The sequence below is a fragment of the Orcinus orca genome, chromosome 13 (genome assembly GCF_937001465.1).
Source record: "Orcinus orca chromosome 13, mOrcOrc1.1, whole genome shotgun sequence".
NCBI classification, from domain to species: Eukaryota; Metazoa; Chordata; class Mammalia; order Artiodactyla; family Delphinidae; genus Orcinus; species Orcinus orca.
This window is the reverse complement of record NC_064571.1, coordinates 65,309,971-65,324,713: the sequence shown is the minus strand read 5'-3', so window position 1 is coordinate 65,324,713 and position 14,743 is coordinate 65,309,971. Positions and strand designations below refer to the sequence as shown.

Below are 14,743 nucleotides of genomic sequence, written 5' to 3'. Positions count from 1 at the left end.
GAGTAAATTCCCACATGCGGGTTTCTAGCTCCCCTAAGATTCCATCAGTCCAGGGCTTATTCAGACCACCCCAAATTTATTATTAAACCCCTGTTACAACATAGTTATCTGCTAGATGCTGGAAGATTAAAAAATGGAATTTTTTCCCCAACAGTTTTGAATGAATAGTATCAAATGTCTGCAAAAACCAGAGGCGTTAAATGTTTCTTTTGGATTCGAGTAAATCAAAACCACTCAATTTTTTGGAACAAATCAAAGAGATGATAGATGTTAGGAATCAGTTGCTTCATTCTTAACATCGAACTAACCTGGGAGACGGGAGAGGTTTGGAATTATGTTTTGGGAAATAAAACTCGACAATGTTTTCTGCTTTGCGTAGATGTTGATGAGTGCCTGAGGCCAGACGTCTGTGGGGAAGGGCACTGCGTCAATACCGTGGGGGCCTTCCGGTGTGAATACTGCGACAGCGGGTACCGCATGACCCCCGGAGGCCATTGCGAGGGTGAGTCTGCTGAGAGGATGGGGAGCCTGCGCCCCTTTGAAGTGCTGAGTGCACGTGACCATGAAATGCAGGGCTGGGTCCAGAACCCAGGGCCGGCGGGCACCTGGCCTGGTACGAATTTTCCTTCACCACCGATCTGTGCAGGATACCAGCTCATCCAAGCTCTTGCTGCCTTCTGGGATCACAGCCCCTTTGCCTTACTTCAGTGGTTCTGTCTGGGTCATTTTCCACCTTCATATGCTCTTTATTACTCATTTCAGTATCTGCCTTCTCTGGTATGTGGAGTGAAATCACTTTAGAACAATTAACTGCAGAGGGTTTTGGTACAAACCCAGACTTAATTGTAGTGTCTGCATCATTCATCTGGGGGCATGGTGCAGGTGTCACCAGTGCGGACTTATTGTTTTCGACCTTTTCGCCTTGTTCCATTCCTTTGTCTCAGCTTCTTTCTTTCGCATGTGTTCTGGGACTTGCTTGCAGACTGTCTACAGAAGTGCTGTCTGACCAGCTCCAAGTCAGATTCCAGCTGTGCTAGATAAAATTTCTTTCGTATTGACCCCAGCAATGGATTTGCTCTCGTTGTAAAAATGTTTTGAAAAGTTTTTAACTTTTCAAAATTAAAATGATTAACCATTGAATATTTCTGCTCGTGCCTGTGTCCAAGTCACACAGGTACTTTTTGAAACCACCATGGTACGCTTTGAATAATGATTTTCGTGAAGAAATATGTTGAACCTCTGCTTAAATCTTGCCAAAGAAATGTGAGGGCAGAGGAGCAGGGGTCTCTGGGCACGTTTTTGAGGAGACTGTCTGTAGGGATGGTGCTGGTTCTGTGGGGTTCCCTGCCCGGCTGCCTGACATTGAGCCTCTTTTCAGACGTGGCTGGGCCTCCAGCACTCGGGAGGGATGGGCCAGTTGGGGCAGGCTGCTCTCAGCTGTCTCTTGGCTCCTACATGTTGGTTTTCTTCGTGGTTCTAATGACCAGGTCTGGAGGGAGAGTGCATTAGACAGTTTTTTGGCAGCCTGCACCTGCCTTTCTTGCTGGCCCCTTGCCTCAGCCCGAGTTATCTGGAGAGAAGTGGGGAGCGTTTTATGTTACTGCATCTCTGATCAGCTCCCATCGGAACACAGATATGAACTCTTCTCCTGACGGCTGAGGGCCATGGGACAGCACAGGTGTGAAGTGTCCCTACTTTCCTCTTACGGGGGACCCTCCCTCTGCTCTGGAGGTAGCTTGAGGATAGGGAGAGCAGAGACTATGGCATGACGCCCGCACTCAGTAACTGTCTAACTTGGAGCCAGGTACGTAGCCCCTTCAAAACTTAGTTCTTCATCTGTGAAATGGGAACCATGCAGTGAACTTTCAGGCTTGTGCAAGTAAATGGGTGTTGCAGAATGTTGTATGGTGCCTGTCACCTTGTTAGTTCTCAAGAAGTGTTAGTTTCCTTAAACTTCCCCTTTCCCTGACTCGTTTTGTTTTTGCATAGATCTTTTCAGAACATCTGTAATTGTGGGAATGTTTTTTTAAAAAAAAAAAAGGCGTGGGTATGTCTGACAAGCATTTATTTGCAAAGCAATGCTCCTCCAGAAGGTCAAATATGGATCCTCAAGTTCTACACACAGACTCAGGACAGGAAGATAAGCTATTTAGGAATTACCAGAGCATAAGGATGGACAGTAGAAAGGAATAGAAAAGAAATTTGAAGATAAAGGAAATAAATGGAAAGCAGTTAGGAGACTATTCAGTGTATAGAAATTATTTAACAGAAATATCACCAGCATTCCCTGAGTAAATAATTATATAATTCTATCCCCATGAAAAGGCTTGAAATGAAGGAGTCAAATAATGTAGCTGTTTTCTCATTTCATCATGGACTAGAACCAAAGGTCCCCGGGCTTCTGGCTCACTGAAGATTTTCTCAGCTGTCACTGACAAAGTTGCTTTCAAACAGCGCCAGTCTCCAAGGAGTCTATTGTAGTTTACAGACGTTATCTCATGCATCCTTACTTTATTCTGTGAAGGTATTACCAGGCCGGTAGTCCCTCATTTACAGATGAGGGAACAAGCAAACAGAGGTGAGAGCAACAGGAAATGCAGGGATATTGTCTTGTGTTTCTCAGTGTTGTACCTTATTTATCAAACCAGCCTATCTCAATGACCCTCTCTGACTTCGCAGTTGTAGTTCCATTTTTTAAAATATCCCATACAGAGAAGGATGTAATGCTGTTTGGAAAATGAAACTGGCAAGCATCATCTTTTTGTAGAACAAGAAGTCCCAGAACATCTGACCTAAAAAAAAACACTGTGTGTCATTGTCTACTGGCAAGAATTTTTCGCTGATAGGAAAAAAAAAAAAATTACAACACTGACCTGGTGCTTATTCTATTAATAACATCTTTTACCTTAAACATCTTTTCACACATGTCTATTGATATATAATGAGAGATGATTTTTGAGAACTTACCAGAATGATGACCTCAAATACCCGTGTATGTTTAGTGTATTCATTATATATTTGTTTCACTTTTTAGCTTATGTCCTGAAAAATCTGTTTACATTTTAGGTATGATTAGAGGTCCTATATACATCTCATATTGAGACACTTAGACATTGAATCCACTCACTTGAATTCAAAACTCAACTCCAGAAAAACACCTATTTTTGTTGGGGTTGGTACCCAAGGTTTAAACTGTTGAACCATCTCCTATATGTTACTTTTCCTCCATTTTATTGTTTTACTATTCTTAAAAAAGCCTGAAGCTCCTGTATCTCTGCCACAGTTCTATCTGTATTTAAGGTGTTTTTTTTCTCCTCACATTGAAAAGAACAAGGATTAATAACTTTCGTTAGCTGTGAATGGGAAAAGTAAGGTGTATTTTAAACCAGAATGTGTTACCCTATGATCATTCACTGTATTTTCTGGAAAATCTTGGAAGTATTTGATGAGTTCATTCTCTCCTAATATTCTTTTTCCACCTCCAAGGAATTCCTCTCATATGCAATGTTTTAAATTATTCAAACCTAGGATGTTTTGGGGGCCATGAAGCCAAAGCAAGGATTTCCCTAGGGCATCCAGTGACTGCAGAGAGAACCTCTAGCCAGGTGGATAAATGGCTTCCTCACTCTCATGTCCATTTCTTGTATTTCTTTCTGGCAAGCCATGCTATTACTTGAAAGGTTTGATGTCCAGAAAGTGGCCCCAGAGAACTGCCAGTTCCCAGAGTGGAGAGGTCTGGGCCTGCCAGTTGGAGAATTGGGGCCATAAAGGTTTGCATGCATGGTATGCATGGTATACTCGGCCATGCATTCTCACTGTGTGTTTAAGTACAGACCCAGTGTGTCACTTTTTCAGCTATTGTTTTCCTCACCAAAATGTAGATAAAACATGCCTCTTTTCCCCTTCATCATACGAGTCAGTTTGTGTTTTAGTATTCTGATAAAATGTCTGTGACCTGGCTTTTTTATTTTTTCAGATGTTGATGAATGTTTAACTCCAAGTACTTGTCCAGATGAGCAGTGTGTGAATTCTCCTGGATCTTACCAGTGTGTTCCCTGCACGGAAGGGTTCCGAGGCTGGAATGGGCAGTGTCTTGGTAGGTACTAGAGTGTTATCATAGTTGTGTTTCGTCTGTCTGGTCCGTTTTCTGACAGAGTGGTATAATGCCAAGTGAGGCATTTTTCAAAGTGGAAAAAGAAAAAAAGGGATGTAACAAACTCATGTCATTCAGAGAAAAGTTCTAAGTAACTTTTAACCATGAAGAAAGTAAGAAATTCAGTTGACATGAAGGAAGTGAGATTTTACATGGGACAGATAATTCTGATTGAAACAAATTGTTAGCCCTGGTGTGATTAATACCCAAAACCAAATAAAATAATCAGTGCCACAGAGAGAGAGAAGTGGAGAGCAAAATGCTTAAAAAGAGAGAAAAGGCATGAGAAGCTACCACAGACTCATAGAATCAGGAAATATACACAGACTTGCAGCACAAGTTGCAAATGTAGAAAGAGAAATCTGGATTGATTGCCCATGCCCCTTATATTCATTCATTCATTCATTCATTCAAGTATTTAACAAATATGGAGTACCTACTTTAGGCACTGAGGAAGATAAGTGATGAATCTGCTTTGGTCCCAATTACCTGTGCTCTAGTTAGCTTTCCCTGTTAATGGTTTTCCTTTGTGTTCCTGATCTTTTTCTGCTCCATGCCACATTCTGACAATGTGAGTTAAACGTTTCCGTCCTTCCTTCCTTCCTGTCTTCCACAAATGCAGTAGAACTCACTATCTATACCCAGAGTTGTACTCAGTGCTGGGATACACTGAGGGACCAAAAAAGTACCTTCTTCATGGAACTTACTATCTAGTTGAGGAGACAGATACTCAGCTAGACATGTCATAAGTAAATGCAAATGTACAAATGAGCCAAGTGTTAGGAAGGAGGGTTCTTTGATGTTACAAGAGCATATGACAAAATGAGTTGCCTCAAGGAAAATTCTTGAGTTAAGCTTTGGCCGGGGGTTTGACTGGGGTAGGGGATGGGAGGGAGATCATTTTGGACATTTGACATGTGCAGGGGGCTCGTGGAAGGAGGAAGCAGGTCATGTTCCAGAAGCTGAAAGGCTAGTGTGCCGAAGGCCAGAGTACAAGGGAAGATTTGCTGCAGGACAAGGGGGCAGACCATGCCAGACCCTCTTGGTTCTGCAAAAAAAAGTTGGTCTTTATTCTTACATCTCTGGGAAGACGCGTGGGTGTTCTAGAGGAGGTGGGATAGGTAGGCTTGGTGGAAGCACTCCCAATTTCAAAGCTTTGGACTCATCACCTGGCAGCATGAGCTAAGCCTCTACCAGTTGCAGGTGGCCCCCTGCCCTGAATCTCATGCCCATCCCCAAGGGTCTCTATCAGTGGAATTATGAGATGTTGATCTTTGGGGACAAGAAAATTTTTTGTTTTCATAAGCATTTGTTTATGTAATCAGCGTTGGTCAGAATGTGCATTTGGTTTTAATTTTTCCATTTGGCATAAATTTCATAGTTGCCTATCAAGGTTCCATTCTTGTACTCGTTTTCACATATCAACGCATATTGTAATCCAAGAGCAGAGCCCGAACTTTACCTTAACTAACTAAAATTCACAATCGTGGTATAAACACAGCGCTGATTCATGCATTTACTAATGCAACATGACTGACCAAATGGGAAAGTGATGCTCTTCAATGTAAATGCATGGATCTAGGTTGGGGAATAATAATAAATGAGTTCTTACACCTAGATGTGCGTAATCAATCTGATTGTGACCACGCTGCTCCAGTTGAGTGACAGAAACAGAGCACCTCATTTAACAGCAATATCATGTTGCCAGCCAGATTAGTAAAATCATAAGCAGAACTATTAGGTCACCATGTTACTCACCCCAAGTCACACACTTGGCCACTTGGCCAAGCAATAACTTTCGGTTTTGCATTGCCAACTAAGATCACACATTTCCTATTAAAAGTAGGCTGGGTACTTTTCTCCTTCTGCCTTGGGTAGAGTTTTAGGTTTATGTCATCTGTCAATCAAGCTTCTCCTCTGTGATGTAATTACAATGCCATCCATTGCTCATCTTGAACTTGCAGTTCTTGTAAATTTCTCCTGTGGGCTCTTGCAGATTGTACCAAAATGGATTTTTCCATCTTAGTTTTTTATGGCAGTTGAGCTGTGAATGTTAAAGTTGAGTGTGATGAAAAGCAGATATTGCAACATACCTTTCTGCTCAGATTGAGCCAATGAATGGACTGGATTTTTCTGCAATACTCTGACAGTGCTTGTGAATACCCGGTCATATCTTTTTGGTTTTGTTCCTGTATACATTTTAGGTCTTATCTTTCTACTTCTGGTACTCTAAAATACTTTTCAGAAGGTGCAATCCTACCTAAGCTCATCTTTGAGTTGAGCTCATTGATAACACAACCTGACATATATTCATTTCTTCACTTGCCACTTTCATCATTCAACACTGTATTCATGTGTTTTAGACCCTGGGAGTTGAGAGTGAACAAAATAAATTTCCTCCCTTCGTTGCACTTAGCCTCTAGAGTTCACAAGTAAGAAAGTAGAGTATATGGTATGTCAGGTGTGATGAGTGCCATGAAGAAAAAAAAAAAAACTGCCTAAGGGATATAGAGAGTGTTAGAGATTCTATGGAGGTCAGAGAAGGCGTCAAATGATAAATGGTTTACAAAATGTTCCTTGCGAATCGACTGTTTCTGTGTCTAACAGTTAAATGTGACTAGTTTTGAGGCTTTCTCTATCCTTTTAGTGCAGACAATTCAGGATATATTGATGAGACATTTTCCCCCAAGTTTTAATGTATGAGGGCATTAAAGACTAAAAAAAATTCCTGAATCTCATTGTTGGGAGAAAAATCCTACACAGAACATTTGTTAGTTGTCATCTGTAGAGATGATAATCCCTACCTCGCTGGGCTCTTCTGTAAGTCTTAGTATCCTTTTTCTACCACTGTCCTCTCACAGCATATTTTTAAGTTATTATAATTAAATTTGTACAGTGTTGTACAGAATAGTACTTTCTTTGGCATTACGCTTATGGTTTTTTTAAAAAAAAAAAAAAAACTCGATCTCGATGTCCAGTTGGCTCTTTTTTCTATTAAATGGTTTCATTAAGAATTAAGAATTGCCATTTTGACCCTTATGTTCTGCAGGGATTCGATGCCAGTTACACTTTCTGCTGCTTTTGCTGACTAAATGGTGAACTTGCTGAAACCGTTAATGGCCTCTTTGTATTCATGCCATGTAAACTGGATCTTACTGATTGATGCTTCTCCTTGATTTATGAATTAGAACAGAAATTGTTTGGGGCAGAAACAGGTCAAATGTCAGCAGGTGCTGTCTGGGGTTTTATACTTTTTCCTAGGGTTTAGTTCAGGGCATATGATCCTTCATTCTCAGTAGTTTATTGTGCACTTTCAAAATTTCTATCCCTTAATGCTTTTTTGGCAACTCGTGTTGGCTCTTCTGTTAATGTACCTTCTTCTTTCCAATTGTGGATTTCTGTGCTCTCTTGAGAGCCACTTTCATCGTTTTAACACTGTATTCCTTGGACCTCACATTCAGCCTGGAGCTGTTGCCCACACGATCCCCACCTTTTAGGACTATTTCATCACCCTGGGTTCTGGCCAGTTCCATCTGGCTGCTTTCAGTCAGAACCGTTCTTGAAGGAAGCTAACGTGTCAAGTCCTCAATTTACAGGTTTCCCTTGACTGTTGAAGTACTAGCCTGATTCAGACCTGACTAGAGCCATCCCCCAAAGGAAATTCTCTAATGTATAATTGTTTAAAGGTGCATTCAGTAACTGTGATATAAAGATCGTATTTCCCTGAATTTAGGCAGATTATGGGCTATGTGACCTCTCTGAAGCTTGGTTTCAATATCTGTAACATGTGTATTGAAATACTTTCTTCATGGGGTTTATTGTTAGAATTAAATGTGATATAAAGCACTGAGTAAGGTGTCTGACACAAGGTAAGACCCAAGAAATGTTATAATCCTTCTTCCCCCAAGCCTATTACCTCCGTTTTATTTCCCTTGTCCTGAAATAGAAGAAATGCAATAATAACTGATACCTGTTAAAGTAAATTATATGTCAAATTTTTATGGATAACTGTCTTCTCTTTGGCTTTCTTTAAGCTCATTTCATATAGTTTTTAACTGTCATAGGAGCTTTCTCTTTTGAATCTAAATTGTCTCAATCTTACAGTTTTCTTTCAACTTCTGAGCATTTTTGTTTTGCTGGAATATACTTCTTGAGAATCATAATGCTTTTCTGCAGGGTCATCCCTAACAAATGTTTTCACTTCTACAGTACTGCCATCCTCTTTCTTTTGCTTCACTTTCTTTGCTCACCTTCACAATATCTACACAATAGACACAATATATAATATCTGTCACCTGGTAGATGTGCGCAGCTAGCCTTTTTTGAGTTTATTGCCTTGCCTTATAGTTGAGTCTAAGAAACCATGTGATACGGGGACACAAATTTCTGAGATTTTAATCAAAGTGATCCTTCTTTGTTGGCCGTAGTTAAGTTAATGATGACTTTGTGACTCGCATTTGAGTGTTCTAAATGTAGTAGGTCTTCAGTATTTGAAGAACTTAGTATTGTTCAATCCACTTGACAACTGGTTAGCCACAGTCTTAACCAAAACCAGGTGCAGAAAACTTGCAGGATAAACGTGGAGAGCTCCTTGTTCTAGGAGTTCTTTTCACCTTAGGATTTCTTTTCAGATTTTAAGACTCATTGTTAACCTTTATGGAATATATGAAAATTTATAAACTTAAAAAAAATTGACGACTTTAGTCCTACAATTATTCTTTTCATGTAAGATGGCAGCTGAGCTCACGGTCTACCTTTTGTGGATATTATAAAATGTGCAAACATCAGCCTTGTCCCTAAATCATTATATGCTAAAGGAATCTTCTAGTCAGTCAGTAAGTAGTTATTGAGTGCCTACCTATGTATATGTCTGCTAGATGCCAGAGAAGATTTGAAGTTGTAAAGAAGCAAAACAAAACAGTGTAGAATGGTATAAGGGCCTGGGGCTGGGGGAATTGGGGAGATGTTATTAGAGGATAACACACATTTGCAACTAGTAGGTGAGCCCTGGAGATGTAATGCACAGTTTAGTGATTGTAGTCAACAATACTATATTATAAACCTCAAAGTTGCGAAGAGACTGGATATTGTCTTCACCAGGAAAGAAATAATAATTGTGAGACATGATAGATGTGTTAGTAACGCTACAGTATTGATCATTTTGCAATATGTGTATCAAATCATCCCTTAAACTTGCACAATGTTACGTTTTATTGAAGTATAGTTGATTTACAATATTGTATTAGTTTCAGGTGACAACGTAATGATTCAACATTTTTGTAGATTATGCTTAATTTAAAGATTTAACAAAATAATGGCTGTATTTCCCTGTGCTGCACATTACATCCTTGTTGCTTAACTTACGTAATGTTATAATGTCAATTATATCTCATTGAAAAAAACTGCTTATGAAGGCAGGAAATATACCTGTGTGGGAATACTAGTTACTGTAATAACAATTTCTCTTTACATAGTTTACAGTATACCTGTAGTACAGATATATAAATATTTTCCCAAATAGGTTAATGGGCTTGTTCCTGATCATAGGTAATAAATGGCAGAGCTAGGGCATGATCCCAGGTCTCTAACCTTCAAAGCTATTGTTTTGTTTTATATAATGTCTCATATACCTCTCATGTACACCCAAGACAATTAGAGGACAAAACAATAAAATTAAGATAATAAGGAAAATAGAAGTTCATAGAATGGAAAGATTCATGTGGACTGGAATTGTCCCTTACAAGCAGCAATAGTTCTGGCTCAGGGGTTCTAGAGTCTGAGATGGCAGGTCAATCCATAGGTAGCCCAGTTGAGATTTTCTGAAAGACACAGTGTTCTTTTAGAAAGGTGACGTAGAAAGTTAGTGATTTGCTCAGATTAGTGGGTTGATTTTCTGAGGTCATCTTTGGATCTTCAGCTGTGATGTACATAGCATTGACTGTTTTCCAATTCTGAAAAGCAGTGATGAGTCTTTGAGGAACATATAACCTATTTTGGTAGGCAGCTCTGCTACTGCATATTTTTAACTTCGTCAGAATTGACAGAGGGGGTGATATCCTGAGGATTTACTGTACCTCAAGTGCAGGTGAGGTGATTTCATTGCATTGGCCTAATCAGCATGTGTCTCTCATTTTGCCATGCTTCCTTTTTTTTTTAAACATCTTTATTGGAGTATAATTGCTTTACAATGGTGTGTTAGTTTCTGCTTTATAACAAAGTGAATCAGCTATACATATACATATATCCCCAAATCTCCTCCCTCTTGCGTCTCCCTCCCTCCCTATGCCACCCCTCTAGATGGTCACAAAGCACCGAGCTCATCTCCCTGCGCTATGTGGCTGCTTCCCAATAGCTATCTATTTTACGTTTGGTAGTGTATATATGTCCATGCCACTCTCTTACTTTGTCCCAGCTTACCCTTCCCCCTCCCTGTGTCCTCAAGTCCATTCTCTAGTAGATCTGTGTCTTTATTCCTGTCTTGCCCCTAGGTTCTTCATGACCTTTTTTTTTTTTTTAGATTCCATATATATGTGTTAGCATACGGTATTTGCTTTTCTCTTTCTGACTTACTTCACTTTGTATGACAGACTCTAGGTCTATCCACCTCACTACAAATAACTCAGTTTCGTTTCTTTTTATGGCTGAGTAATATTCCATTGTATATATGTGCCACATCTTCTTTAATCATTCATCTGTTGATGGACACTTAGGTTACTTCCATGTCCTGGCTATTGTAAATAGAGCTGCAATGAACATTGTGGTACATGCCTCTTTTTGAATTATGGTTTTCTCAGGGTATATGCCCAGTAGTGGGATTGCTGGGTCGTATGGTAGTTCTATTTGTAGTTTTTTAAGGAACCTCCATACTGTTCTCCATAGCGGCTGTATCAATTTACATCCCCACCAACAGTGCAAGAGGATTCCCTTTTCTCCACACCCTCTCCAGCATTTATTGCTTGTAGATTTTTTGATGATGGCCATTCTGACTGGTGTGAGGTGATACCTCACTGTAGTTTTGATTTGCATTTCTCTAATGATTAGTGATGTTGAGCATCCTTTCATGTGTTTGTTAGCAATCTGTATATCTTCTTTGGAGCAATGTCTATTCAGGTCTTCTGCCCATTTTTGGATTGGGTTGTTTGTTTTTTTAATATTGAGCTACATGAGCTGCTTGTAAATTTGGGAGGTTAATCCTTTGTAGTTGCTTCATTTGCAAATATTTTCTCCCATTCTGAGGGTTCTCTTTTTGTCTTGTTTATGGTTTCCTTTGCTGCGCAAAAGCTTCGAACTTTCATTAGGTCCCATTTGTTTATTTCTGTTTTTATTTGCATTTCTCTAGAAGGTGGGTCAAAAAGGATCTTGCTGTGATTTATCTCGTAGAGTGTTCTGCCTACGTCTTCCTCTAAGAGTTTGATACTGTCTGGCCTTATATTTAGGTCTTTAATCCATTTTGAGTTTATTTTTGTGTATGGTGTTAGAGAGTTTTCTAATTTCATTCTTTTACATGTAGCTGTCCAGTTTGCCAATCACCACTTATTGAAGAGACTGTCTTTTCTCCATTGTATATTCTTGAATCCTTTATCAAAGGTAAGGTGACCATATGTATGTGGGTTTATCTCTGGGCTTTCCATCCTGTTCCATTGATCTATATTTTTCTTTCTGTGCCAGTAGCATACTGTCTTGATTACTGTAGCTTTGTAGTATAGTCTGAAGTACGGAGGCTGATTCCTCCAGCTCCGTCTTTCTTTCTCAAGATTGCTTTGGCTATTTGGAGTCTTTTGTGTTTCCATACAAATTGTGAAAGTTTTTTTCTAGTTCTGTGAAAAATGCCATTGTTAGTTTGATAGGGATTGCATTACATCTGTAGATTGCTTTGGGTAGTATAGTCATTTTCACAATATTAATTCTTCAAATCCAAGAACATGGTAAATCTCTCCATCTGTTTGTATCATCTTTAATTTCTTTCATCAGTGTCTTACAGTTTGCTGCATACAGGTCTTTTGTCTCCTTAGGTAGGTTTATTCTGAGGTATTTTATTCTTTTTGTTGCAATGGTAAATAGGAGTGTTCCCTTAATTTCTCTTTCAGATTTTTCATCATCAGTGTATAGGAATGCAAGAGATCTCTGTGCATTAATTTTGTATCCTGTTACTTTACCAGATTCATTGATTAGCTCTAGTAGTTTTCTGGTAGCATCTTTAGGATTCTCTATGTATAGTATCATGTCATCTGCAAACAGTGAGAGCTTTACTTCTTCTTTTCTGATTTGAATTCCTTTTATTTCTTTTTCTTCTCTGATTGCTGTGGCTAAAACTTCCAAAAGTATGTTGAATAATAGTGGTGAGAGTAGGCAACCTTGTACCTGATTTTAGAGGAAATGCTTTCTGTCTCTCACCACTGACAGTGATGTTGCCTATGGGTTTGTCATATATGCCCTTTATTATGTTGAGGTAAGTTCCCTCTGTACCTACTTTCTGGAGGGTTTGTATCGTAAATGGGTGTTGAATTTTGTCAAAAGCTTTTTCTGTATCTATTGAGATGATCATATGGTTTTATTCTTCAGTTTGTTAATATGGTGTATCAATTTGATCGATTTGAATGTATTGAAGAATCCTTGCATTCCTGGGATAAACCCCACTTGATCATGGTGTATGATCCTTTTAATGTGCTGTTGGATTCTTTTTGCTAGTATTTTGTTGAGGAATTTTGCATTCATGTTCATCAGTGATATTGGCCTGTAGTTTTCTTTCTTTGTCACATCTTTGTCTGGTTTTGGTATCAGGGTGATGGTAGCCTCGTAGGATGAGTTTGGGAGTTTTCCTCCCTCTGCTATATTTTGGAAGAGTTTGAGAATGATCAGTGTTAGCTCTTCTCTAAATGTTTGATAGAATTTGCCTGTGAAGGCATCTGGTTCTGGGCTTTTGTTTGTTGGAAGATTTTTAATCACAGTCCCAATTTCAGTGCTTGTGATTGGTCTGTTTATATTTTCTGTTTCTTTCTGCTTCAGTCTTGGAAGGTTGTGCTTTTCTAAGAATTTGTCCATTTCTTCCAGGTTGTCCATTTTATTGGCATAGAGTTGCTTGTAGTAATCATGATCCTTTGTATTTCTGCAGTGTCAGTTGTTACTTCTTTTTCATTTCTAATTCTATTGATTTGAGTCTTCTCCCTTTTTTTCCTGATGAGTCTGGCTAATGGTTTACCAATTTTGCTTATCTTCTCAAAGAACCAGCTTTTAGTTTTGTTGATCTTTGCTATTGTTTCCTTCATTTCTTTTTCATTTATTTCTGATCTGATCTTTATGGTTTCTTTCCTTCTGCTAACTTGGGGTTTTTTTTTGTTCTTCTTTCTCTAATTGCCTTAGGTGTAAAGATAGGTTGTTTATTTGAGGTGTTTCTTGTTTCCTGAGGTAGGATTGTATTGCTATAAACTTCCCTCTTAGAACTGCTTTTGCTGCATCCCATAGGTTTGGGGTCATTGTGTTTTCATTGTCATTTGTTTGTAGGAATATTTTGATTTCGTCTTTGATTTCTTCAGTGATCTCTTGTTTATTTAGTAATGTATTGTTTAGCCTCCGTGTGTTTGTATTTCTTACAGATTTTCCTGTAATTGATATCTAGTCTCGCAGCATTGTGGTTGGAAAAGATACTTGGTATGATTTCAATTTTCTTAAATTTACCAAGGCTTGATTTGTGACCCAAGATATGATCTGTCCTGGAGAATGTTCCATGAGCACTTGAGAAGAATGACTATTCTGTTGCTTCTGGATGGAATGTCCTATAAATATCTATTAAGTCCATCTTGTTTAATGTATCATTTAAAGCTTGTGTTTCCTTATTTATTTTCATTTTGGATGATCTGTCCATTGGTGAAAGTAGGATATTAAAGTCCCCTACTGTGATTGTGTTACTGTCGATTTCCCCTTTTATGGCTGTTAGCATTTGCCTTATGTTTTGAGGTGCTCCTGTGTCTTTTGGTTGAGGCATTTAATCCATTTACATTTAAGGTAATTATTGATATGTATGTTCCTATTACCATTTTCTTAATTGTTTTGGGTTTATTACTGTAGGTCTTTTCCTTCTCTGTGTTTCCTGCCTAAAGAAGTTCCTTTAGCATTTGTTGTAAAGCTGGTTTGGTGGTGCTGAATTCTGTTAGCTTTTGCTTGTTTGTAAAGGTTTTAATTTCTCCATCAAATCTGAATGAGATCCTTGCTGAGTAGAGTAATCTTGGTTGAAGATTTTTCTCCTTCATCACTTTAAATATGTCCTGCCACTCACTTCTGGCTTGCAGAGTTTCTGCTGAAAGAGCAGCTGTTAACCTTATGGGGGTTTCCTTTCATGTTATTTGCTGTTTTTCCCTTGTTGCTTTTAATACTTTTTCTTTGTATTTAATTTTTGATAATTTGCTTAATATGTGTCTTGGCGTGTTTCTCCTTGCTTTTATCCTGTATGGGACTCTCTGCACTTCCTAGACTCGATTGACTATTTCCTTTCCCATATTAGGGAAGTTTTCAACTGTAATCTCTTCAAATATTTTCTCAGTCCCTTTCTTTTTCTCTTCTTCTTCTGGAATCCCTATATTTCTAATGTTGGTG

At 38.8% G+C, this 14,743-nt stretch overlaps 1 protein-coding gene across 17 annotated transcripts in view; it reads left to right on the top strand.

The window, feature by feature from the left end:
• The window catches only part of LTBP1 (latent transforming growth factor beta binding protein 1), a 423,263-nt gene that overhangs the window by 298,791 nt on the left and 109,729 nt on the right, over window positions 1-14,743 (top strand). For all 17 annotated transcript variants that reach the window (XM_033425264.2, XM_033425268.2, XM_033425269.2 and 14 more), the window contains 2 exons: window positions 380-502; window positions 3,977-4,096. In XM_033425264.2, coding sequence (XP_033281155.2) covers window positions 380-502; window positions 3,977-4,096 — 243 coding nt within the window. The remainder of the gene's footprint in view (window positions 1-379; window positions 503-3,976; window positions 4,097-14,743) is intronic.